Source organism: Episyrphus balteatus, chromosome 2 (genome assembly GCF_945859705.1).
Source record: "Episyrphus balteatus chromosome 2, idEpiBalt1.1, whole genome shotgun sequence".
NCBI lineage: Eukaryota > Metazoa > Arthropoda > Insecta > Diptera > Syrphidae > Episyrphus > Episyrphus balteatus.
Genome location: NC_079135.1, coordinates 61,907,751 through 61,933,959, shown reverse-complemented (window position 1 = coordinate 61,933,959; position 26,209 = coordinate 61,907,751). Strand labels below are relative to the sequence as shown.

The 26,209-nt window shown below is 31.5% G+C and overlaps 1 protein-coding gene across 5 annotated transcripts in view; it reads right to left on the bottom strand.

Moving 5' to 3' along the window:
• The window catches only part of LOC129909900 (spectrin beta chain), a 103,823-nt gene that overhangs the window by 61,755 nt on the left and 15,859 nt on the right, over positions 1-26,209 (bottom strand). For all 5 annotated transcript variants that reach the window (XM_055987053.1, XM_055987049.1, XM_055987050.1 and 2 more), the window contains exon 2: positions 8,086-8,636. In XM_055987053.1, coding sequence (XP_055843028.1) covers positions 8,086-8,547 — 462 coding nt within the window. In that variant the 5' untranslated portion in view covers positions 8,548-8,636. The remainder of the gene's footprint in view (positions 1-8,085; positions 8,637-26,209) is intronic.

The window sequence follows — 26,209 nt, the reverse complement described above, 5'->3', positions numbered from 1 at the left end:
CACATTTGCGGATTCATTGATGTTTCAAAACACGGACGGATTCACAATCAACCAAACTTTTCCAGTTTTAAATCAACATTTTTGGCCAAACAAAAATGTGAATAATTTATGTATTTCTTAGTTATCTATTAAAAAAATATTAAATAATTGATAAGTATCTAGCAGAGGAAAGCAAAAATTACCAGAATTTAGTCATTTTATAACTTCATTGAAAAACTTCCAATAAGATGATGGATAAAAACAAACATTAGGTCGGGAAACGTAGAATATAGTCCCACAAGTTTTTTTTTAGATAAATCTTCCTGTATTTAGCTCTTGTTTTTTTTCCGGTCTCTTCTTCTTCAACTCAAAAGCCGAATTGAATTACAAATTAAAAGGAGCAATAAGTCCTAAATATTCCTAAAATTACATTTTGATGCAAATGTCGTCTCTATACGTGAACCATCGCATTGGTTAGGCCGAAGAAAGAAACAAAAACCGTATTTCTAATAGAAATGCAAGTGATTTAAAAAGTAAACAATAGTTTAAAGAAAGAAACAAATCCCGGCTTTATTTCCTTCTTCCTACTGATAAATTTTTATTTTGTTGTTTGTTGTTTGAAAAGTGTCAATTTTCAAATTTTGAGACTAACGTGAGACAAGCCTAACCACATTCTTAGAACAGTCAAATAAAGAAGTTATGCAGTTATTTGCGTTTTGCCAACAATAAGGTGATATGGATTTATTCTCTTCCTCCAATTGGTGATTCAATTGATATTTTTAAATTCTAAAAAAAGAACCGAAAACAAGTATTTCTACATTAAAATAAATATCTTAGCTATATTATATTATACCAATTTTAGAAAAGTAGAATTTACTCTAAAGTGACCTAACGGTTTTATGAAAAAAAAACAATCAGTTGTTACTTTTTAATAGTTTCTATCTTTTGATGAAGAAAGTTTAAATTTTACATTTAATTTTTTTCTGAAATTTGGAGTGTACGTGTAGATTAATAATTTCAGCAAAATTTCATACCAACTTTATTTATACAGGGTGTCCCGGTGAGATAAGAAGATTTTGAGGGATGATTCTTGAGTATATATATTGGCAATTTAAAAAAAAATTGACTTAATTTGGAAAAAAGATTACACAGCCAAACAAAAAAATAAAAGTTCTGACCTGGGGTTGCGACTAGGTTTTTCTTATAGTTTTTGGGTCGCTGAAACCGAATTCGAGGTCCGTTTTGCTCCATAACGTCGGGTTTTCGAGATAACCTCAAAAAATGTCAATGTCAAATTTTTTTTTGATCTGGATGTGCGAATATGTTAATCATATAGTTTTTGGATCGCTGAATCCAGGTTCGAAGTCAATTTCGCCCTATCACGTCAGGTTTCTGAGATATCCTCAAAAAAATCAAAATTAAAAAAACAAAAGTTCTTATCTGGGGTTACTACTAGGCTTTTCATATAGTTTTTGGGTCGCTGAAACCGAATCTGAAATCTATTTTGCCGTATCACGTCAGGTTTTTGAAATATCCTCAAAAAATGTCAAAACTAAAAAAAGTTCTTTTCTGACATTTTTTTAGGATATCTCAAAAACCTGACGTGATACGGAAAAATAGACTTCAGATTCGGTTTAAGCGACCCAAAAATTATATGAAAAACCTAAACGCAACCCAAGTAAAAACCTTTTTTTTCTTGGTTTCGACATTTTTTTGAGGATGTCTCAGAAACCTGACGTGATAGGGCGAAATTGACTTCCAATCTGGATTCAGCGATCCAAAAACTATATGATTAACATATTCGCACATCCAGATCAGAGAAAAAAAAAAATTTTTAATGACATTTCTTGAGGTTATCTCGAAAACCTGACGTGATGGAGCAAAAAGGACTTCGGATTCGGTTTCAGCGACCCAAAAACTATTTTAAAAACCTAGTCGCCACCCCAGGTCAGCACTTTTATTTTTTTTTGTGTGGCTGTATTATTAAAAATCAACTTACTACAACGTGCTATATCTTTTTGTAAAGCCAAAACCCTAGTCTTTTATAAAAATTTCAAACAAAGTCATTTTTTCGCACAGTTTTTGAAAAATTAATTTTTTAACTTTTGAAAAAAAAATTTAAAATTTTATGTAATTAAGTACTAGTTTAGTTTTTAAAATACGATGCTCTTATTTATTTTTAAACAGAAAACCGGATTCAAAAACATCTTGTCATTTTCGAGAATTTAACAAAAAACCAAAACTACTTTTTTCTAAAAAACCTCTTTATTTTATGTTTTAACGAGGCTACGTAGAAGTTATTTTTTTCAAGCAAAGATTGAGTTACTTTTGAAAAAGGGGATTGAGATTGTTTATTAGATGAGTGGGTTTTGGATTTTTCAGATGAATAGGGCTGTGGTCATAGAGTTGTTTGAGTTTGTTTCTGAAATTTTGGAAAATTCAGATAAAGGAGTTGGGGCGGATATTTTTGATTCTTGAGTTAAATTTAGATCTCGTTTCTTGTGATTGTTTAATTTGGGAGAAGTTGGATGATAATCATTCGAAGTGGTGGATATAATGGTGTTTTGAGATATATTTATAGGAAGGTTTTGAATTGTGGAATTTGTACTGTTCGTTTTGGTGCTTTTAGAGTTTAAAGTTGAATTTTCTGTGTTAGTTTGATTAGATTTAGGAGAGTTTTGTTCATTTTCTTAATTAAGAATTTGTGCTGCTGAATCATCCGCATTTTGCTTTGTTTTTTTTTCGGAAAATAACTCTGATGAGGATGAGAAAAAAGCGGTGATGTTATTTTGTTCTCTATGAATTTTCTTAGCTTCAGCCATTGTGCATTTTTTGTGGGTTTTTATTGTTAGGATATCTTTGGCTTCTTTATAAGAAGGACAAGTCTAAGAAGAAGATGAGTGAGCTTGTGAGCAATTTGCACATATAGTTTTAGTGCAAGTTTGAGGAGTGTGAGGAGGGAGACTGCAAATATAGCATTTTGCTTCACCAGTACACCGTTTACTCGTGCGACCGAGAAGATGACAACTACGACAACGCATTGGATTTGGTATGTATTCAGTGACTTTTGCTTTAAAAAAGCCAATGTCAACTGATTTCGGGGTGTATTAGAGGTTAAATCTAAAGAGAATTAAACCGGTTTCTCTTTGCTTGCCATCCACGTTTTTGGTAAATTTATAAACATCTTTAACTCCTTGACATTCCATTTCTTCAAGTATTACATCTCTTGGGGTGTTGATCAAACAAGGGGCATAGGCAATGCCCTTTGACTCGTTTAGTTTGTCATGCAATTTTACAACTACTACTGGACAAGTTTTAGCAAGATTGCAACTTTAAGGAATGTTTCCGCAACTTTTTCTGTTTTTACTAAGACAAGAAGGTTGCCGTCACGCAATTGAGAAATTTGATCATATTCTTTGGGTATATTGTAAATTGATTTTTTTAATAGGAAGGTATTGAGGGACGATATGGGCTTTTCAATTGATTTGGGAGAGATCACTATAAATTTGGGTTTTTTTGTGTTTGTTGAAGTTGGAAGTTCCTTTATTTATTTATTAGCTTAATACAAGCATGGAAACTTACAACGTTTGTTTACAAAAAAAAAACTTAAAACTAGATGATAAAAATACTTAAGAACTAAGAAAAATTTTAGGGTTGACAAATTAGGATGGTTCTGGTGTTAAGAAAATATTGTAGAGAGAGGTTTTTAGAGAATGTTTGGAGGGGTGGAAAACAAAAGAGTTATCCACGCTATTAGTAGCACGTAGCATGCGATTCATTAGTTCGTTAAATCCATAATTTGTACGGTGATAGTCAAGAACAAAAAGATAAACAGATCTGAGATTTTTCTTTTTGCAAAAGAGCAGGGCAATCGATATTACCAGTTAAAAATTGATGGATGAAAACAATGTCAGCAACTTTACGGCGTATATCAAGGGGTTGTAAATTTATGAGTTTTAAACGATCAACATAAGGTGGGACGTTAAATCTATCAGGCCAGGGAAGACCACGGAGAGCAAATCGAAGAAATCTACGAAAAGAATAAGATGCATAAAATGGGGACCATACCTGGCTAGCATATTCAAGAAGAGGTCTGACAAATGTTAGATAAAGGGTTTTTGTGACATTAGGGTCGGAGAATTCTTTGGACCAACGTTTAACAAAACCGAGTGCGGAGTTTGCTCTATTTACAGAATTATTGATGTGGGATCTAAAATTAAGTTCCTTGTCACATATTACTCCGAGATCCCGTAAAGAATCCACTTGTGTGACCGGCTCATTATTAATAAAGTAGGTACGAGGGAGAAGTGATGAGCGTTTACGTCAACACGTTATTGCTTGACATTTGCTCACATTAAGCTCAAGGAAGTTTTTCTGACACCATGTAGAAAATCGGTCTAGGTCACGAAGAAGGAGGGCATCATTAAGGGAGGAGATACATCTATATATTTTCTTATCGTCAGCGTACACTGAGATTGAAGAATCTTTTATGACACAATCAACATCATTGATTGTTAATATGAAAATCAGAGGGCCGAGATGGCTACCTTGCGGAACGCCAGATGTTACAAGAATTGGGATTGATTCTGAACCTCTAAAAAGGACATTATGCTGACGTCCATTTAAATACGATTCGATCCATGCAATAAAAGAAGGTTGAAAACCAAGTGACTTTAGTTTGAAGAGAATAAGGGTATGTGAGATTTTATCAAAGGCTTTGCTTAGGTCAGTTGCAATTACATCTATTTCTTTGCCAGCCTCCATGGCACAAATTGAACTGGAAACAAAATCAACTACGTTTGTGGTAGTTGATCTACCAGTTAGAAAACCGTGTTGATTAGGGAAGAAAATTTGCTTACAATGGAAGAGCATTGTGTCATAGACTATGCTTTCAAAAAGCTTGGGGATGCATGATAGTTTAGCGATGGGGCGGTTGTTAGAGATTTCTTTTTTGGGACCTTTTTTATGGATCGGGAGAAGGGAAGGTCACCCTTAAGAAGGTCACCCTTAAGAGCAGTTAAGGGTTCTAGTAGGTTTGCAGAGCATTTTTTTAAAATTATTGAAGGTAAACCATCAGGACCTCCAGTATATTTAACTTTGAGCTTGTTTATCTTTTCAAGAACAACGGAAGAGGGAATAACAATGGAATGACGTTTGAGTGCAAGTGGCTAAATATGAAAAATAATCTAAGTCCGGTTGTGAGAAATTATTAGAAAAAGACTGGCTAAAGAATTGCGCTAATAGCTAGATTAATATTTATTTTGGGATCATCAGAGCTTGTGTTCAAATAAGTAAGTGTAGCTATCCGATTTCTTTTTTGCGTTAATGAAATGGAAGAAGCTTTTAGGATCGGATAGTATGTTGGATTGAATTTTTGAAAGGTAATCATTATATAGAGAGTTACATAACTCAGAAAACAAAGAGTTCAAGCACTGGAAATTCGAGAAGAGTTTATTCTTCTATTTCTTTCTATTGTTGTTCTATTGTTGTACCACAGAGGACTAGAGGAAATGTTTTTTTGAGGGGCAGTTGGTACCGATTGGCTTATACAATTGAATAGAATTGAAAGAGAGAAGAATTAATATCGCGGCTTTCAAGGATACTACTAAAGTTGGCAGCATGTAGTAAGTCATTTGGTTTCAAAAAGTTTGCTTTACGAAAATTGAAGACATTTGGGAATTCAGATGGAATGACAGTTAGGGAGGAGTTATAGGAAAAGGTAAGAAATAGAGGAGGGTGGTACGAATCTAGAGTCGAAAGAAGGTGATCGCTTGCAGAAAGTATGCAGTTATCTACATCTGAGGAGAAGACGAGGTCGAGTTGCCGCCTTAAATTGTTTTTGATTCCACTTAATTGAAAAAGTCCTAAGTCAGAAAGGCAATCGGTGAATAGGATTTCCTTATCCGTTGTGGCATTTGAAGTCAAAAAGTGAGATTCATCATCAGAGGGAATCCATTGTAGATATGGAAAATTGAAGTCTTTTAAAACTAAGATTACATCCGACGAGTCGGTGACATCGAAGATGGAGTCAAGATCATCAACTGCAAGCTGGTATGATTCAATAGGCTGACAAGGCCGGATATAACAGCAAACTGCGTAGAGGTTAAATTTGCCAATTTTTGATTTGACGTAAACGAACTTAAAAGAAGGGGAATCAGAGATTTTAAGGAGTGATGAGTCGAAGCGATTATGAATTGCTTACAGAACACCACGACCAAAGGATAAATCATTGTCTAAAGATCCATCCGCTCTAAAAACATTGAAGTCAGGGCTGAAGTGTTCATTATCGTTAATGCTAGGTAGAAGATTGGTTTCCGTGAGTGCAAAAATGTCATAGGGAAGTGTTGAAGAATTAAGATAGACAGATGGGGTTTTTGTGCAAAGACCTCTGACATTTTGGTAAGAGACAAACATTCAGGAAGATTATTTTGGGATTGAGTTCGGGGTAAGTATATAAAGGAGTTGGGGTTATATTGGATTTATGTTTTTTATTGGGTTGGGAAAAGGATGAATTCACATCAAGCGGCAAATGCCTGTAACGGGATCCACCTAGCCCCGCGGGCCCATGCATTTTAAAGAAGTAAGATAACACTCACACGTGTATTTTTTCTTTTCAAGCAAAAGACAAAACGAAAATAATTGTTATTCGATAAGAGAAATGTGGTATAACGAGAGATACCGGTTTGTGCAAAGCAGCACAAAATAAAAAACACACACAAGAGACTACGAACGATGCTTTCGGTTCGATGGCTAGTCGGAGCTTTTACCTACATATACATATCTCCAGATCTTATGTCGATCAGTTCCTGTAGTGGAATATGTGGAACATATTGTTGTTGTTATTGAAAACCTCGTTATCGAATTGTTAGTTTCAGTTTCTTCTTTTAGTTCGCTTATTTCAGGAATTGTTAATTATTTCTTCTTGGATCTTTAATTATCTAAAATTGTTTTTTTTTTTTATGTATATATGTATGCACAAACATACATATATAAAAATTGCGATTTATGCATCTACACCTGACGCCATGGTATATTAATGAAAAATTATCAAGATTGATTGGTCGAAATTGCACCCATCTGTTTTTTTGAAAATTCTAATACTAAATTAAAGTTTTATTATTCCTCTGTAAAATAAACTAGGACAAGAATTAAATGTGGTTATTGGTAGTGGACTAACACTTGAGAAAGCTCATGCTTTCTAGATGATATAAGTTCGTTTATGATACATTCAAAAATTATAACTTTCTTTATAGAATGTAGCCATGGCGTCAGATTGGTTTGCAAAATTTAAAGAGACTTGATAGATACTCAAATTTGGTGTTTTAAAGTCTAATTTGGGGGAAAACTTTTCATTTTTTAATGGAATTTTTCCATTGCCTTTCAAATCATTGGTTGGCATCATTCTTTATTTTTTTTTTTGCAAATTAAATAATCGATCGAAATTTATTTTTTTTTTTATTGACAATCGTAATAAGGTGTCTATTAAAATATTCATTAATTTCTCTGAATTTTCTTTTATAAAAGTCGAAAAAACGAATTGAAATATTTAATATCATTTCTGAAACATTGAGAGAGAGAGATACACTAGACTTGATAGTGGCTAGAGTTTTCTCGCCATATAATTGTAGACAGAGTCAGCCAGTCCACAACACATTTTAAAGTAATACTTAATGAAATGTTTTTCTGGAAAATGTAAAATGCAAAACTCAAAAATAAGTATGAGCCTACAGACACCCAAAATGTGAAAAAACGCAAATATCTCAAAAATTAAATATAGAATTTATATAAAATTAATATCGAACGAAATGAATTCGATTTTTATGTTTATTGAAAGTCCAAAAAACTACAACTTTCTTTTAAAAAAAAACTTTCATTTTCGCACAAATTTTTTTTCTTCTCAGCCACAAAACATAATTTCAAAACAAAGCAACGTCAACATCAACGAGATAAAAAAAACCTCATTCCAATGGTTTTAAATTACCAGATACTCAAAATATCGATTCGTCAAGTAGTTGATAGATATTATCGACCATCAAATTCAGTATCAATTATAATTGGGCTGTATGATTTTCAACATTAATATAAATATTTAAAAAATTAAATTACCTGGAATCTCAAAATAATTGTCCAAATTAAACCTAAATTTAATGACGCATTGCCATCAACAATATCGTGTGAGCCAATATTTTCTAAATGAACTCTCTGATCTCTCAAAAACTGCAATGCTTTGTCTACATTTTCCAAGCAGTGAATACGCATTTTGCCCTTTGTAGGTTTTGGCAGTCTTTCACCAGAAAGTACCTCTAGCAGTTTAATAAGGTTCTTGCCATCACGCATATCTACATACAGATCAGCTATTCTGCAATTTACTCGACACAAATGTGAATTGACCCATTTGGTAAAAGTCTTCTTTTGCACTGTTTCACGTTCCACGGCAAGTGCTTTGATACGGGAACGTTCAAACAAACGCGAACTAGAATTCCCACCATCGTATTCATATTCGTCTATATATTCTGAACCTGGGCCCTGACTAGGGTCCCAACGAACAATCGATATGTCCGTAGTCATCTTTTTCGTATTACTTTCTAAATTTTAAAAACGATCAATATTTCGTTATATATGTGCGTTTTTAATTAAATGTTCGTGTCGGTTGATATCTGAAAATATTAAAAAAATTACGTTATAAAGAATTAATATTAATTATAATTGTCAACTTATAAATGTAGTATTAGAAATTATTAAAAAAAATAAGCCACAAATTAAGATCATTGTTTTAATTCTGAAGAAAATTTTCATTTTGAACTTATGTCGTTTTCGATTGGTTCGCCGGAAGCGTCCGCAATCATTCACAAGCCCTGTGAAAGTGTTTTATTCGTACGAATTTGACAGACAGAAAGATTATCAGATTCTCTTCTTGATTTCAAAACGGAATTCACTCAAAATCACTAAAATTTAAATGATTAAATTTCGTAGCAGAAGAGCTAAGAAAAATTATTTCATTATTCACTAATACAGATAAAATATTTCAGCATTGAGTGGAAGCGATTCAAACTGTTTAATTGGATTTCAGAATGAGTGAATCTTTGAGTGAAACCAATCGAAAATTTAATTTCACCTAGGCCGAAACAATGGGCAGGTTCAGAAACGTTAGGGCCTAAATATTTAGGTAATTTTTCGCTCTCTAATTGGTCAACTGTCAAAAAAAATCCTTCCAATTTAGGTAATTTTATTGGAAAGCTGACTGGAAAGTTAGGCAAGAAAATTTTGGCTAAACATTTAGGAAAGTTTTTATTATCAAGATGACAGCTGATTATTTTTAATTAATGAATTACGTTAGCAAAATTAAATCAATTTGTTTGAAAAACGAGTAAAAAGTGCTTTATCGGTTTTAATTAATGTTATTTATTTGTTAAAGAATAGTAAAATTTGGTGTCTGCCCCCATGCGATCTGTAAAAATCTTAAGTAAATTTCGATATTTGACAATAATGAAACACCCAAACAAATTTAGTCAATTTACCTTTATTTCCGTTCAGAAAATGACGTTGCCTAAATATCTAGTCCCTAATATTTCCTGAACGTGCCCAATCTGACTCATAAAGGATTGACGTTTGGAAGTATTCTAGTTCATCCAGTTTAACAGATGCATGCAATCAACGAAATAAACCAACTCATACACAACATCTATAATTTTTCTTTCTCATAAATTGAAAATCCGCGATGATACATACGATTTTGTGTGACACAAACTAACAAACTAATTTGGTTCAAGCGTCCAGTTTGTGAAAAAACATAAATCATTTTGTTGATCAAATCTACGACTAAATAGTTTCTGCATGCGTTCGCAGTGTCATGTTTTCATTTTTAAAACCAAACAGATAAGAAACTAAAAGTTGCAAGTGCGCGACTAGCCTAAATCATATGGGGGGGGGGGGTAGATTTCCATCCTTTTAGACTGGAGTGGCAATTTTGTATTTTTGTACAGAAATTATACATAATAAAACACCATGCTTTAGATTTAATTTTAAGCTGAAAAACTTTTCTCTGATTTTGTGTATTAAATTTTGAAATAAAAAATCATTTAATTTGTATTAGGCAATAAGAAATATAACGAAAGGAAGGTTAAAAATAAGGGTGTAGTAAGTAGAGGCCAAAAAGTTATCTCAAAACTAGAAAGAATGTACATCCTTAGAATCGTATCGTCAATACGCAACTCATACGAGACCTCTTACTATTTAATAGAAAAGTTAAAACCTATTGAAGGCGGCGGGCATCCCCATATATAATAGAAAATTTGTCAGGCATATTCTGGGGGGAATAATTATCCGAAATTCGAAAATTGGTATTGGTAACTTCGGTAACATAGTTTGTCATTAATATTAACAGCTAATCGAACGACTTTAAACAAAATATTCACTTTTTCATCCACAAGAAGTTTGTTGCGTTCTATATTATAAAAATCCAATTTTTATTATTTTATTTTCCCTTGTGAAAAAGTTTAACAAAGGAAACGACAAACAAATTGAGAAGATTAAAAAAATGACAATTTAAAAGAGTTTTACATAGGTTGCATTTATTTCAATCTGAGAGTGTCCAATCCAACTGGAACTGAGCAAATTAAAGTTCATACATTTAATGCCGATGAAATAATAATAAAATTATAATAAGAACGCATTCATATATTTAAATATAAACGAGGACGACATTAAGAGTACGTGGTGGTCTGCAAAATTCGTAAGTCTGCGATGCAGAAAATAAAGACTGGGTTTATAAATTGGTGGATAACTTTTACATTTGTAAAGATAATTGAATAAAATAAATTTTATTATCTAGTTAAAAAAACAAGGCTTAAAATATTCGACCTTATAATTTTTAAATTTATTGTTTTAATACGATCTATTTGTTTTGTGTTTGTTGCTTGGTCAGACTAAAAATTTTATTTTTTTTAAATTCTATTTTGGAATGAGATTGAATTAAACTAAGGATTATAGTTTTTTTAAAATACTTAAACTTAGCAGAATAGGGCTCATGGTCATAAGACTCCGAATTAAAAAAAAAAAATAAAACAAAAAATCCTGAAAACCCAATATAAATTTAGAAAAAAAAAAAAATCTAAAAAAATAACGTTTTACATGAAAATTTCACATTGAATCCGGGAGATAAGTATCTAAAAAAAAATAGCGAACATTTTTCTCAGTATTTCCAACCGGATGTCCAACATGTCCCAAATAAGGACCACCCTTTTGTACATATGTAGGTATATTGTAAGGTTTTAATTTTATTTTGTTTTTCCTTTATTAGGGTTGTGAGTCCGATTTTAATTAAAGGTCTGGGTTTGTCTCCTTTTATACCAATTTGTCGTATGACATCTATTTCTTCGATTTTTGTTTTTACTTCTACGATATCATTCAAAATCTGAAGTACACAGCTATGGAGATCGTTGGTTTTCGTTTTCATTTCCTCTGTGTTGTATATTACAAGTTTTTATCTTCTTACAGTCGTATTTATTAGATTTTTGTCTACTTATACACTACATAACTTTTTTCAAATTGTTGGAAATATGCTTTATTTAATAAAAATAATAATCATATTATTCGCGGTAAAGACAATCTACTCTTTTGTATAAGTTTGACAGCTATAAGACAACAATAAACATGGTTTTTGATCACATTTTCCAAATTTAAACAGTTGTATAAAGTTATACAAAGTTTATAAAAAAGACTTGTGGCACTCGAGGACTGCCGCGGTTAAGCTATTGCTTTGCATTTTTTGTCAACTTATAGGCCAGTCATTATATACATTTGGAAATGCAAAATGACCGAGAAAGCTAAATTTTGGATATGTTGTAGAGGATGCTTAAAAAAGCTTAACTTGAAGTTTTCGACCAAGATTTCCTATGAGCTTTTTCCGCCATTTTGAAAAAAAGGATAAAATTGGTTTTTTGACAATAACTCGGCTATCTGACGAGAAGCGAAAATTTTACAAGAAGCTTTTTTGTAGCTTTTAACGAGTTCTACAATTCATGCATACACATTTTTTGTGTAACATGAACCGTTTTCGAGATATCGATTAAAAAAGTCAAAAATTTAGGACATGCAATTTGTTTTTTGACATAATCTATTTTTGGGTGATGAATATCGAAAAAATTATTAACATAAAATTTGTAGCCCACATTCAGACCTACTATGTCGTATTTTTATATTTTTTTTTTGACAAAAATTATGACTTCCAGCCGGCCGCAAAGTCGTTTAGGCCGCGCCCACCGCCAAGCAAGCCGCCCGTTCGGTTGTAAAAAAACAATCATTCATGTTTTTTTTTAATGTTTATATTATTATATCAGTAACACATACATACAAATGTATGTATTTATTTAATAAATAATGAGAAGAAGATGGTAATAGTTTTTTTGTAACCTCTATTTTATTAACCAAAATTTTGTAAATACAGTATACCGGCTTTTTGCGTTGATTGTGCATTTTGTAATTTGCTTCAATCTCTACATTATTTAGTTCATCAAAATTGTAATTAGATCAGTGCCAATAATTTTTGAAAATAAAAAAATTATTAGCAGCATATGGGTGGTTGGAAAATTTAGGATAACTGGTATATGAAAGCGGAAAAATAAATTGCCCACAAACTGATTGGTGGAAAAGGGTGGGTGGGCGAAAAAGTGTTGGTGTCGAAAATCTTGGTTTTTTACGATTTCTGTCAAAAGTAGACCTCCTATCAACAAAAGTTAAATGCAAACGTTGTGGGTAATAAAAGTGTCATAACTTTTACTAAAACCATTTTATTTATATAATCTCAAAAATATTGAAAAAATGCAAAAAATACGATTTTTTTATTTTTTATTTTTATCTTTTACCAAAATGGTTTGATTTTAACAAATCTTGGTTAAAAATTACTTTGTTATGTTTTCTATGTATTTTAAATGTTTTTTGAGCAAAAAGTTAATTTTTTGATTTTTGACGAATTTAATTTGATAAAATAGCCTATTTGTCAATCCAAAAAGTTTTTGATTTTTGAAAAGCTTGGAATGTAGTTACTTATATTAAAACCTTTTATTTAAGATTGTATGGAAAAAATATACTTTTGATTTAGAAAATATTGAGAAAAATTGAAAAAAAAAACGAGTTTTAAGATCGATTTTTCTGTAAATGACATAATATTGGCGAGAAATAATTTTCCATAGAAACCAAATTATACATTTCTAATGGCCTTTGACCTTCTTAAATTCAATCTAGCATTAGAATAGCTCTAACGTGCAAAGTTGTTGAGATATTGAATTTTGAACGTTCAATACACTATTTTTGTGATGTATACTTTGATTTCTATAAAAAAAAAAACTTATTGACTAGTGAAATCGAACAAGGCATTCACCCGTCCCCTTTCCACCAATTAGTTTGTGGGCAATTTATTTTTCCGCTTTCATATACCATTTATCCTAAATGCTGCTAATAATTTTTTTATTTTCAAAAATTATTGGCACTGATCTAATTGCAATTTTGATGAACTAAATAATATTGAGATTGAAGCAAATTACAAAATGCACAAAAAGCCGGTATACCGTATACTGTATTTACAAAATTTTGGTTAATAAAATTGCGGTTACAAAAAAACCATTACCATCTTCTTCTCATTATTTATTAAATAAATACATACATTTGTATGTATGTGTTACTGATATAATAATATAAACATTAAAAAAAAACATGAATGATTGTTTTTTTACAACCGAACGGGCGGCTTGCTTGGCGGTGGGCGCGGCCTAAACGACTTTGCGGCCGGCTGGAAGTCATAATTTTTGTCCAAAAAAAAATATAAAAATACGACATAGTAGGTCTGAATGTGGGCTACAAATTTTATGTTAATAATTTTTTCGATATTCATCACCCAAAAATAGATTATGTCAAAAAACAAATTGCATGTCCTAAATTTTTGACTTTTTTAATCGATATCTCGAAAACGGTTCATGATACACAAAAAATGTGTATGCATGAATTGTAGAACTCGTTAAAAGCTACAAAAAAGCTTCTTGTAAAATTTTCGCATCTCGTCAGATAGCCGAGTTATTGTCAAAAAACCAATTTTATCCTTTTTTTCAAAATGGCGGAAAAAGCTCATAGGAAATCTTGGTCGAAAACTTCAAGTTAAGCTTTTTTAAGCATCCTCTACAACATATCCAAAATTTAGCTTTCTCGGTCATTTTGCATTTCTAAGCCGTTTTTTCCGACATAATGACTGGCCTATTATGCAATTATAATTTGTTTACCTACCCTACACAAAACCAATGATCTGATTTTGTATCTACCTATCAATTCATACACCTACAACAACAAGGTCACATTTGAAAACATGCATACACACAATCTCATGTCATAAACTTCTCCAGACCAAAAAATAAGAAAACACAAGAATACTTTTTCTCTTTTCTCTACAATCGCAACGCAACGCTTTACTCGTTCACAAATCACAACAAGTTGAACAAGAAACAGAAGAATGGGAAGAGAAACCAAAACAAAAGAAAGAAACCATTCACACAAACAGCGCTTGCTTGCTCTCGTTCGTCTCGATACATGCAAGCTTCGTACAATTGTACATTCGTACCATGTACACACATACCATACACGTTTAGTGAACTATCCATGTGTGCGGCGTAATAAATTTTCGTTTCATTTTTCGTTACTATATTTTTTGGCTAGCACCCCATCCCAGGCCTGCGTTAAAATCTATGCAATAGATTAATATGCAATAGATTAATAAGGGGGTTAGTGTTTTTACTTGCGATATAGGTACTTCATATCAAGTTATGCATTCGTACAAAAAAAAAGTTGAGACATTACGATGATAGAGAATGCCAAAAAAGTGGGTCCCGGAAGACCCCGACTGTCAGTCTGTCTGTAAACGAAGCTACAGCCTAAACGTATAGACCGATTAATGTCAAACTTGGTATGGAGCGTTATTTGGTGACTCTCCAGATTAGTTTTTGGAATTAATTTTTTTGGACCAAAAATAACTGTACTTGTCATATACCGATTTTAGTAAAGTTGAAATTGATCAAAAACGGCTTAGACCAGGGTCGATAATTTTTGAAACCAAAAAAAATCATAGTAGAATGAAACCCATTGGAAAAGGAGGTGAATATGATGAAAATTAAAGGAAAAATAAATTACGGACGAGCCGAGTTCGGGAAGTGGGTGGGTTGAGTTTTTAATGGTAAAAAATGGTATATCAACATTACATGAAATCTTACGTTTTTTGAGTAATTAAAGTGTAAATTTGAATAAATAGGCCAAAATTGTGAACAATGATAAAAATTTTTTTTCGAATTCAAGCTTTTTTCATTTTTTGAATTTTACTAGAACATGTTCTATAGTATACTAATGTAAATTTTTTTTACACAAACAGAAAATAGACATTTTAACGAACGAAATGCCCACCGACTTTTTGAAAAAATCTGATATTTTGACACGTGAATTTTCGATTGAAAATTAGGGTGTTTTTTTGGTTTTAAGTCAAAATAAGGTAAACTAATTAATATTTTTAATCAAATAAATTACAGTGTATTTGGGACATAATAAGGTAAGTTTTCACCAAATTTCGTAGAAAAATTTTTCTTTTTGAAAAAGATAAAAATAAAAAACCAAAAACTCGGTTTTTAAAATTTTTCACATATGTACATTTTGAGGTTATGTGAAAAAATTGTTGATACAAAAGTTGTAAACTTTTTTATTACCTACAACTTTGCCACACAACTTTTTTCTATAGGATTTGTAGTTTTGCCGGAAATCGAGATATACCATTTTTTACCATTAAAAACTCAACCCACCCACTTCCCGAACTTGGTTCGCCCGTAATTTATTTTTCCTCTAATGTTTATCATATTCACCTCCTTTTCCAATGGGTTTCATCCAAGTATGATTTTTTTGTACTTTTTAATGTTTTTGAAGGCATCGGCACTGGTCTAGCTCCAACGATTTTGTTTAAAAAATTCAAATGTAAGTCTTAAGATAATGGGGCTTTTCTCCTAACATTGCACACTGGCTATACACATCGGTTATAAGACCAATACTTACATACGGGATGGTAGTCGGTGGACTGCTAAGGTCAACCCCTTCTGACGCCCTCGACATACTACTAAATCTCACACCCCTAGACATTTTTAGCAAACAAGTAGCAGCAAGCTCAGCTACTCGTCTAAAAGCGACCCTTCAGTGGACCAGTAATCATATTGGCCACACTAACATTCTAAACAACAACGGACAGCCAAGCAGCTATTAAATCTCTTGCCTCTGTCACTACAAATTCAATCACGGTCCTCGACTGTCATACATCTCTAAGGGAGATGTCTGAACAGTTTAACATTCACCTCGTATGGGTGCCGGGACAAAGTGACATTCCAGGCAGTTGCAGGGCAGACGAACTTGCCAAACAAGGAACAATCACTCCTCTACAACCAGAAAGAAACAATATAGGAACACCTATCGCTACATGTAAACTTATGCTAAAGCAGGACGCTTTAAAGAAAACCAACCTCAGATGGACTCAGAGCAATACTTGCATAGCTGCTAAACAAATATAGCCTTGTATAGACTTGAAACGTTCAAAGGGTTAGTTGAATTTAAACAGAATGCATATTAGCTCCACCATTGGTGTTCTTACAGGACACTGTCTAATAGGTAGACACGCAAAAAGAATGGGCGTGTTCTCTAACGATTTCTGCAGAAGCTGCATGGAAGAAGAGGAAACTGTTCAACATCTTCTGTGCACATGCCCTGCTCTCTCCAGTAGAAGAAAACTCCATCTATTAGAATTCTTCTATGAATATACTAGCGATCTAGTGAAAACGGACGTTAAAAGTCTATCTTCATTCATAAGAAGCTCCGAGTGGTTCGGCTAGTGAGTTCCAACTTGCTAGTCTTTTGTGGTATCACAATGGATCCATAAGGGTCTAAGTGTGTCGGGTAACTTACATGACAACCACTGCTACCTAACCTAACCCTAAGATAAGGTCTATCTTCTAATTACATTTTTTTTTTTTGAAAATCATTACGGTACTTGCCATAGAACCGTTTTTTTAATCCGATTTGCTCCGAAGCTGATTTTTCGATTTCAACGAAATTTTTTGTGAAGAAGCATTTATATAATTTTAATTTAATAAAAAAAATAAAACTTCGAAAAAAAAATTATTTTTGGATTAAAAAAAAAAATAATAATTTTTTTTGAAAAATCAAATTCTCGAAAACGGGACATTGAAATTTCGTTTTTAGATGTTGATTAGTGATTTCTCAAAATGGCATACCAATTTTATTTTAAAAAATTTTTCCAGGAAGTTTTTTAAAAAACTGCTCTAACGATTTTGAAATTTTTTTTCTAAGGCCGTGTGTGAATTGCGTTAAATAGTTAACACCGTGTAAAATTTTTGACACTATTGAGGTTAATGAAAAAAATTTCAGCTGTATGGATTATTGTTTAAAATTTTGTCTGCCTTTTTTCTGCCATGAAACTCCTTTCTTATAAAAAAAAAAAAAAAACAAATCAAAACCATCTGCAAAAAAAATTTAACTCAAATTTAACCAGTTCCCAGAGCCCAATAAATTTTTAACAGGTGAGAATTTTGTATTCATCTCAATAGTGTCAAAAATTTTACACGGTGTTAACTATTTAACGCAATTCACACATAGCCTAAAACTGCATCTTAATATATCAATCAAAACTGCATACTTGTTTTGGAGGGCAATTTATTCTTTTTTTTTAATAAATTTCATGTTTTTTCTTATTTTTTTTTTTTTGTTCTATATAACAAGTCTTAAAAATCTAAGCAACTTGAACTCTAAGAGCAAGTTCGTGCAACCCAGTGAATTGTTAAAACGTTCCTCAATTCGCTAATCTCTTTTATTATAAGATCTTATTTGTTTTCTTCGCTGAACCCTCTCATCTTCTAGCGGATTGTTTTAGTAATTATGAATTGTTACCTAAGATCTGAGGAAGTTTAGGTGTAAGAAAACTACGTTTTTAACTTTATGACCTGTAAGTTGTCAAATAGATTTATAAACATGCGTTTTGAATGTTTTGTTGGAATTTTAAATTTGTATTGCCATTTAAATTTGTTTGTATTTGTTTAATGAATTCACGTTTGTCAAATATTCCAATATGTATATAATTCTCCTGTGCGTTTGTTTGTGACCCTACTCCTTCTAAACGACTTGATAGATTTTTCTGAAATCTGGTGGGTGTGATAAGGTCCATCCGAGACAGGTTTTGTTTTATAATTGGACCCGGTAGGTGGAGCTATTTTCAAGTTATATGCAAATTCCGTATTTGGGGTCGAATGACTGAACAGATTTTTGTGAAATTTTGTATGTGCGATAAGGTCCATCCGAGACAGGTTTTGTGTTATAATTGGACCCGGTAGGTGGCGATGTTGTCAAGTTATATGCAAATTTCGTATTTGGGGTCGAATGACTGAACAGATTTTTGTGAAATTTTGTGTGTGCGATAAGGTCCATCCCAGACTGGTTTTATGTTATAATTGGACCCGGTAGGTGACGCTGTTGTCAAGTTATATGCAAATTTCGTATTTGGGGTCGAATGAATGAACTGATTTTTGTGAAATTTTGTGTGTGCGATAAGGTTCATCCGAGACAGGTTTTGTGTTATAATTGGAACCGGTAGGTAGCGCTGTTGTCAAGTTTAATTCAAATTCCGTATTTCGGGTCGAATGACTGGATAATTTTGTATTGCGTTGTTGTCAAATCCTAAGAAAATTGCATATTTTAAACGAACGACTTGACAGATCTTTGTAAAATTTTATGTGTGTCATATGGACCCGGTAAGTATCGCTGTTGTCGAGACAATTTTTGTTTTATAAATGGACCCGGAAGGTGGCGCTGATGTCAAGATATAAGCAAATTCAATATTTGGGGCTTAAAATCATTCAACTGTCTTAAGTTGGACTTGACTTCATGTTACTTGGCTTTTAAGATGAAATTATAATCTTAAGCACACTGGTAACGGGTAATGAAACGGGAGAATGTGTCATATTTGTCGTGTATGCAGACGGGTTGCATCGATTTATTAGACGTTATCATATCAAAAGAAAACACCAAAACCAATTTTGACTGCCCAATTCCTCAGCTTTATTTAAAATTTAACATAGGAACACATTATTAAAAGGACCCCACACATTTTGTATGGGCCCTCGGTGAAATTGTCTGAAATTTTAGTATGTTGTTCTCTTGAAGCTCGTGATCAAAAAGGGCAGAAAGTCGAAAAATGGACAGTTTTTAAGATAACGGTTTTTTTCCGACGACTATCTCAAACCTTTTATTATGATAGTAACTCTCATAGGTTTTTAGGGTCGCTGAAACCGAATCCGAAGTCTATTTTGCCCCATCACTTCGGGTTTTCAAGATAACGGTTAAGCCTTCTATTTATACATTTTACATTTTGATAGAAAAAGTAAATAAAAGAAATTAGAAGAAATGAATGAAATTTGAAAAAATGTGTGACGTAACGTAATGTCAAATAAATTGAAAATTCAGAAAATTCGTATTTTCTAAAAGCCCAATTTTTGAAGTGCCGAATTTTTCGAAGGCCATTTTGAAATATTTATGGGAAAAAGGTTAAAGGAGTTGAAAACTAATTGTGCTACTTTTTGTGATGCACTACAGAAGTGAGTATTTTACAATCTTACTTACATAAGTTCTAAAGTGAAAGTTTAAAAGTAAACTCATTTTTCTAACTAAAATACCACTGAAAACTTACAAAAATGTGTTATGAACCTTATTTCGAATTCCAAACAACCAAAAATTCAATCTGCAGTCGAATCAATCTACATTGAAAAAAATTTGCTTTTTTCCGGAAGATTTGGGACAAAACAAAATTTAATAAACCAGAGCCTTTAAGCCTGAACTACATAGAAACACAAAGTGAAAAAAGTACAAAAAAGTTTCTAATTTTTCAAATAATTTAAATTTTTAAATGTCACATCAATAAAATTGTTTTTGTTATTTTGTACTTTAATTAACTTTTTATACTTTGTTAGACTTTGTGTTTCGATGCAGTTATAGCTTTATTGGATAAATATAAAGAAATTTAAAACATAAAATCATTTCAAAGTAGTAAAAAATATTTTGTTTGATCTGTCAAGCAAACATATTGTGCCATATTCATAGACCTTGCTATGTTGCTACTAAGAAAGACTGGAGTTTATCCTATTCAAATAACATTGCATAAACCCCAGTCTAAGATAAAAACGACTATGAATATGCCTCATTATATCACAGCATAAATTAAATAGTTTGAAATAAAAATTATATTGGTAGAATTTTGTGTCTTATCTTATCTTAAACTTTAAACGAGCCAAAATTGCTTATATACATTAGACTGGGCCAAAAAAATAAAATATTTTTTTTTTTGAAAGTTACTTCGAAAATCTTGTTCAGGATGATGAAAAAAAAATTTGGTGAAAATTTGAGCCGTTAAAAAAAATTTTAAGAGGTCTATCATCGGTGTTTTTTATTTTTTTACATGATATGATGTTTTACAACAGAACTGCTAGACGATCAAAGTAAAAAAAATTTATGTTCATTTTTTCTTATATAAAATTAAATTTCCTACAAAAAAGATCTAATTGAAAATTTTCGTCAGACGAGCCGTATTCGAGTAATTAAGCTTTTTAAATCGAAGTGTTTTTTCAATTTGCCTGTTTCACTTTGGAATTTTGTGATGAGCAAATAAGTGAATAGAAAAATAAAACCTCGACAGATTCTTATAGGAAATTTAATTCTCTACAAAAAAGGTCTCATAGTAATTTTCCCTAAATTGAGTTTTGAAGAAGTTATTCACGATTTAAATCGAGAAAAAATTAAATAATCAATTTTCAATTTCAAAATTTTCTAATTCACTGAAAATTCAATATTTTCAAATTAGCAAGATGTTTTCTTGTAGGGAATTAAACGTTCTATAAAAAGTTCCTTGGCAGCAAATTAATTGCTTTAACCGTTAAGAAGATATTCGTATCAAAACCAATGCCCACTGATTTCAATAGTTTTCTTATGACAAGTATGCATTTGCGATTTGAATACGATTATCTTCTAAACGGTTAAAGCAATTAATTTGCTGCCAAGGAACTTTTTATAGAACGTCTTTTTATAGAATGTCTATCTTATTCTCAGCACAGAGCTCTTGCTTTACTGTAATATTCGTGCAATTTTTCTAGGGGAATCTCTTTCTTTTAATTTATATAGTATGGTTTTGTTTACGATTTTGTAAATGGTTTCATTTATACAATTATTTAAATTTAATTTAATAAATCAGCTGAAAATGGAAGTTTAGTTTACATAGAGTAAATATAAACTAAATCTGATGGTGAGCAACCAGTTTTAGTGAAGTAGTAAGCAGTAGTAAACCAAAACATTCGTCTTTTCTCAGTCGTTGCAAAACTGTCCCAATGAAATCCTGTCTTTTTTCATCGAACTTTGCAGATAACGGTTAGCTGTTTGTTATTAGTAATTGTCTTTTTGGTGACCTTTAAGATTATAAAAGTCTTAATTCCCAAAACGCTTACACAAAAATAATATAAAATGTCAAAGCAAAATACCTATTGCTTGGGACAGTTTTGCACTTTAGTGTATATAAAATTGGTATCTCGGAAACGGCTCTAACGATTTCGATGAAATTTTCAGGGCTTGTTCTTCTAAGCAAGTTTAAAATTTTGGAACAACTTTTAGAAAAATCCGCTCACTGCCACGCCTACTTTTCTCATATACAAGTTTTTTAGGTAGCTTCTTTAAAGATTTAGATGAAATTTTCAGTATTTATTTCTTTATGCGAGTAAAATGTCTTCTCATACAAAAGTTTTTTCGGAAGCTACTTTAAGGATTTCGATGAAATTTGAGGGTTTGTTTCTCTATTATTTTATGGTAGGTAGGTATATTAGTTTTTTTCGGCGGAAACGCATTTAACGACTTCAATAAACTTTTAAGGGTTTGTTCTTCTAAGGTCTAAGCGATTCAAAAATGGAAGTAATTTTTAAAAATCTGCGAATTTTTTTTTACACATTGTTCATGTTTTTGTTACAAAAACCAAACAGCCATCTTATTTTATTTAAGGGGAAAAATTCGTCTGGACGATTGCTTTTTGAATATTTTTGTATGGGATTCGGAAAACTACATGATACTATAGAAATTTTGAAGTATGGATACGATTTTTAAAGTTAAATTGAACAAAATGGTGGCTCTGCAGCCCTTTAAAGTTGGCGTCAACGAGTTTTCGCCGTGAAATGCCCAGGTTCAGGAAACTACTTATAATCAAAAGTGAAAATTTATTCCATTAAAATACGTTAGTACGCTTTGCATGAGCCTAAATTTAGTATAAAAAAATGAGAAATATCAATTAGAAACCAAAAAACGAAAAAACACATTTTTTTATAAATAAATTTGTTAAAAAGAATATTTATTGTAAAAATTATATTAAACTTTTAGGTTGGCCATTGCGCCAACGAGTTGACGCGTAGTTTCCACTTAATGGGTGATATGCATAAAAAATAGTAAATTTACTACTTTTGATATGCATAAAAATCAAGTAAATGCTGAAAATTAAGTATTTACTATCAGTCATAGTAACTACTTTTTTGGATGAACTTTTTCAGTAAATAGTTTATTCCGTATGCATAAAAACTAGTAAGTATACTTTTTTCTTTAGGAATTACTAGATTTTTTCAAGGTTACAAAATACCAACTTGTAAATCGCATAGCATATACTTTTTTTTATTTTAACACCGTATATGAAGCCGTGGAAATAATGAAAAGCAGTATTAAGTCACATTTTGAGGCAATCGGTTCATGATATTTATTAAAATAGGGTTGTTAATTTTTTTTTCCAAAGGCAGAATTTGTACGTATTAAATTCCCAAAGAGTCTATAAAGATCGAAGACCGGGTTGTGAATCAAATTTTAAACAACTTAATCCTTTTGAAAGGGAAAATGTGGATTGGTTAAGTGAACACTTTATTGGTAAGTAATTTCCAGTAAAATAAAAATACTGGTCAACAAGGTTTTTGCCACAAGAGGTAATTCATTACAAACAAAGAAGAAGAACTTCCTTCTTTCAAAAACTCGTTAAATATTTCCGATATCTCTTTGATTACCCGCGATATCTTAAGATTAAATAAGTCTTTAGCTCAAATACAGCACTGGTCAACCAAATTTTTTTTTTTTGCCACAATAACTAAAATATACTTTTCTGAAGGTTTTTGGGGTGCTGAGGTCGAAACCGTAACCTGAAAAATTCTATTAGACTCCGTTCTTGAAATATTACCGTTATAAAATGTTTTTTTTTATAACGGTAGTAGGTAGATATTTCAAAAACGGATGCTAATAGAACTTTAGGGCAATAAAAAAGATATCGGAAAGATTTAAACAGTTTTTGGAAGAAAAATAAGCTCTCATAGGAACCGTTAGAAATTTGTTTGTAATAAATTACCTCACATAAAAATATAGCATTAAAAACGGCCAAAATTACGTTTTTGGTAATTTTATAACGGTAATATTTCAAAAAAAAATTCAGATTCCAGTTCATTAAAAAAAACCTTCAGAAAAATTACTTTGGTTCTTGTGGTTCCTCGTTTAGTGTCGTTCCAGTTTCAGATTTGTATTCATTAATAAATATTTGTATAGCCTCCGCCTTAGCTTTTTTAATAGAGGGTTGCTGTGACTAACTCATAAGTAAATTATGCACTTTTAAAATTCGCACAAAAGCTAAGTGCATTTGGCTTATTGACAAAGCTTTCGTATTATTTCTGCTGCTGATTTATTTTTGACTCACAAAATAGAACGAACAGATGTTCACAAACACAAATTTAGAAACAGTAAATTTATAATGGATTAAACCGTAAAACTTCCAAAGCAATTTATTTGTAAACACCAAACGAATACAAATAATCTAAAAAAAAGTATTTACCATCATTTTTGGGTGAATTCTAGTATTTACTTGGATGAGTTCAGTATATACTAAAAGTATTTGCCTGCTAGCAGGTACTTTTTTTTATGCATACGAAATTAAGTATATACTATGAATTTTACCTTTTACTAGAATTTATAGTATTTACTTTCATCTTTTACTTTAAGTAAGTACTACGTTTTTATGCATATCACCTAATATGTAAAGTCGATAGATGTATTACTTTTTTTAGACAAAAAAAAATATAATAAAAATAATATGTAATAAAAAATTCCACAGGGATTTCCCCCTTTATTTGTTCTTCTTCGTAAATCAAGAAAGGAGATCACATTATTTTTGTTAAATGTGTTTGATTCTTCTTCTCAAAAATTAATTCTCTAATGAATAAAAATAGTTGATGATGGTAGCTTATATCTTAAGTTTTACTAATCGGATGGTCAGCGTTGATGTTTTCAGACTTAGGAATATTAACAGATATATTTTGTATTCAAAACGTACAAAAAACTGGATAGTAAATTTAAAATGTCGCTTTTTGTAACTCACGTTAATTTAGAATGCCGCGAAAAAAAACTTGTCAGGCATTCGAATCTGGAAACAGTAAGCATACTTATAAAATTGAAAACTCAAATCCACTCCAAGTATACCTATTTGCATTGGATTTTTATACTTTTGTCACTTAGGCGCAATTCATATTTTAAGTCCCCATTAAAAATTAGTAATCTGTCAAATTGCATACAAATTTTAAAATTTCCTTTTTTAAAATTTGTATGCAAATTAAATTGGGCCTTAAAGTTATAAAATTTAAAGATTCCGAGCAAAGCTCGGTCACCCAGGTACTTTACGTTTAATTTGTAATGAAAATAAGTAGGACATATGAGGGATTCATGTCAATTTTTTTCAAGCTAACATTGTGGTCAATGTATTTTAGATCCCAAAATATTGTTTTATGCTCTTAAGGCTTTACCAAAAATTTCTTTTTCGTAAAATGAACTTGTACCGGACTACTTGTACTTTAAACAACAAAACAAACGAATCGATTTTGACAACATTTTAAAAGAAATATCTTAAAAACCATTTGGATGTACTACAGATATTATAGCCCAGTAATTTTAGGCATTTTTTAACCCAATCTGCGGAAAAATTCCTACTGGGCTCGATTTTGGTATAGACCTTCGTTACGGCGTTGTTATGAAGATGTGAAAAATCGACATTGATATCGCGCCGGCGCACAGTGAGGCAGAATGCCTTAAAACGTGGTATTAAATCAACCGTAAGAGCTAGGAACCTGAAATTTTGTATATATGCTTCTGAGACCATCACTAGGTCATATCTAAAGCTATAATTGCCACGCCCACTAAAACACCCACTTATTTGGGATCTAGTAAAAATGTTAGTATTTTTCAGATTGAAAGGTTATTTTAAGGCTCAAGATACTTAATAATATATTAATTTCTTATCTGACATAACTTTTATCCATGCTTTTATCTAACTTTATTCTTATTTATTTTATTTAATGCGTTAAGGACATAAAGGTATTTGTCTTCTTATGTTAGCTTGGCTAAAACTGAAATGTAAACGATCCAAAGTTGATGGCGATGTTATAGAACCGTTTATTATTTTAATGATGTAACAAAGCTGTAAGTATTCTCTATGCTTTGAGAGTAGAGGGAGATTTAGTAGCATAACTCTTTGATTGTAGGGAGGTAGTGAGATTTCGGGGGACCATGGTAGAAAACGGAGAGAAAATCGCATAAATCTTCTCTGAATACCTTCTATTCTGTCAATATGTATTGAATAGTATGGTGACCATACAACACATCCATATTCGAGTATAGGCCGAACAAATGACACATATAATAGTTTTAAAACGTATGGATCATGAAAATCACGAGAGAACCGTTTGACGAATCCTAGAATTCGATTAGCCTTATTAATAATATAATCATAGTGATAAGTGAATGTTAGTTTTGGGTCAAGTATAATCCCCAAGTCAGAAAAAACGGACGGTCTAGTTAATGGGCAAGAGTCAAACATGTAATTATACAAGACTAAATTCTTTTTGCGTGTAAAACTCATTGTTTTACACTTGTCAACATTTAAAAATAAGAGGTTTGTAATGCACCATTCCCTGAAGTTTTGTAGATCTTCTTGAAGTTGTAGACAGTCACTAACTGAAGATATTTCTTTAAATATTTTTATATCGTCTGCATATATAAGAAGAGAAGAGTTTTTAATAATTGTGGTCACATCGTTTATATATAAAGTGAA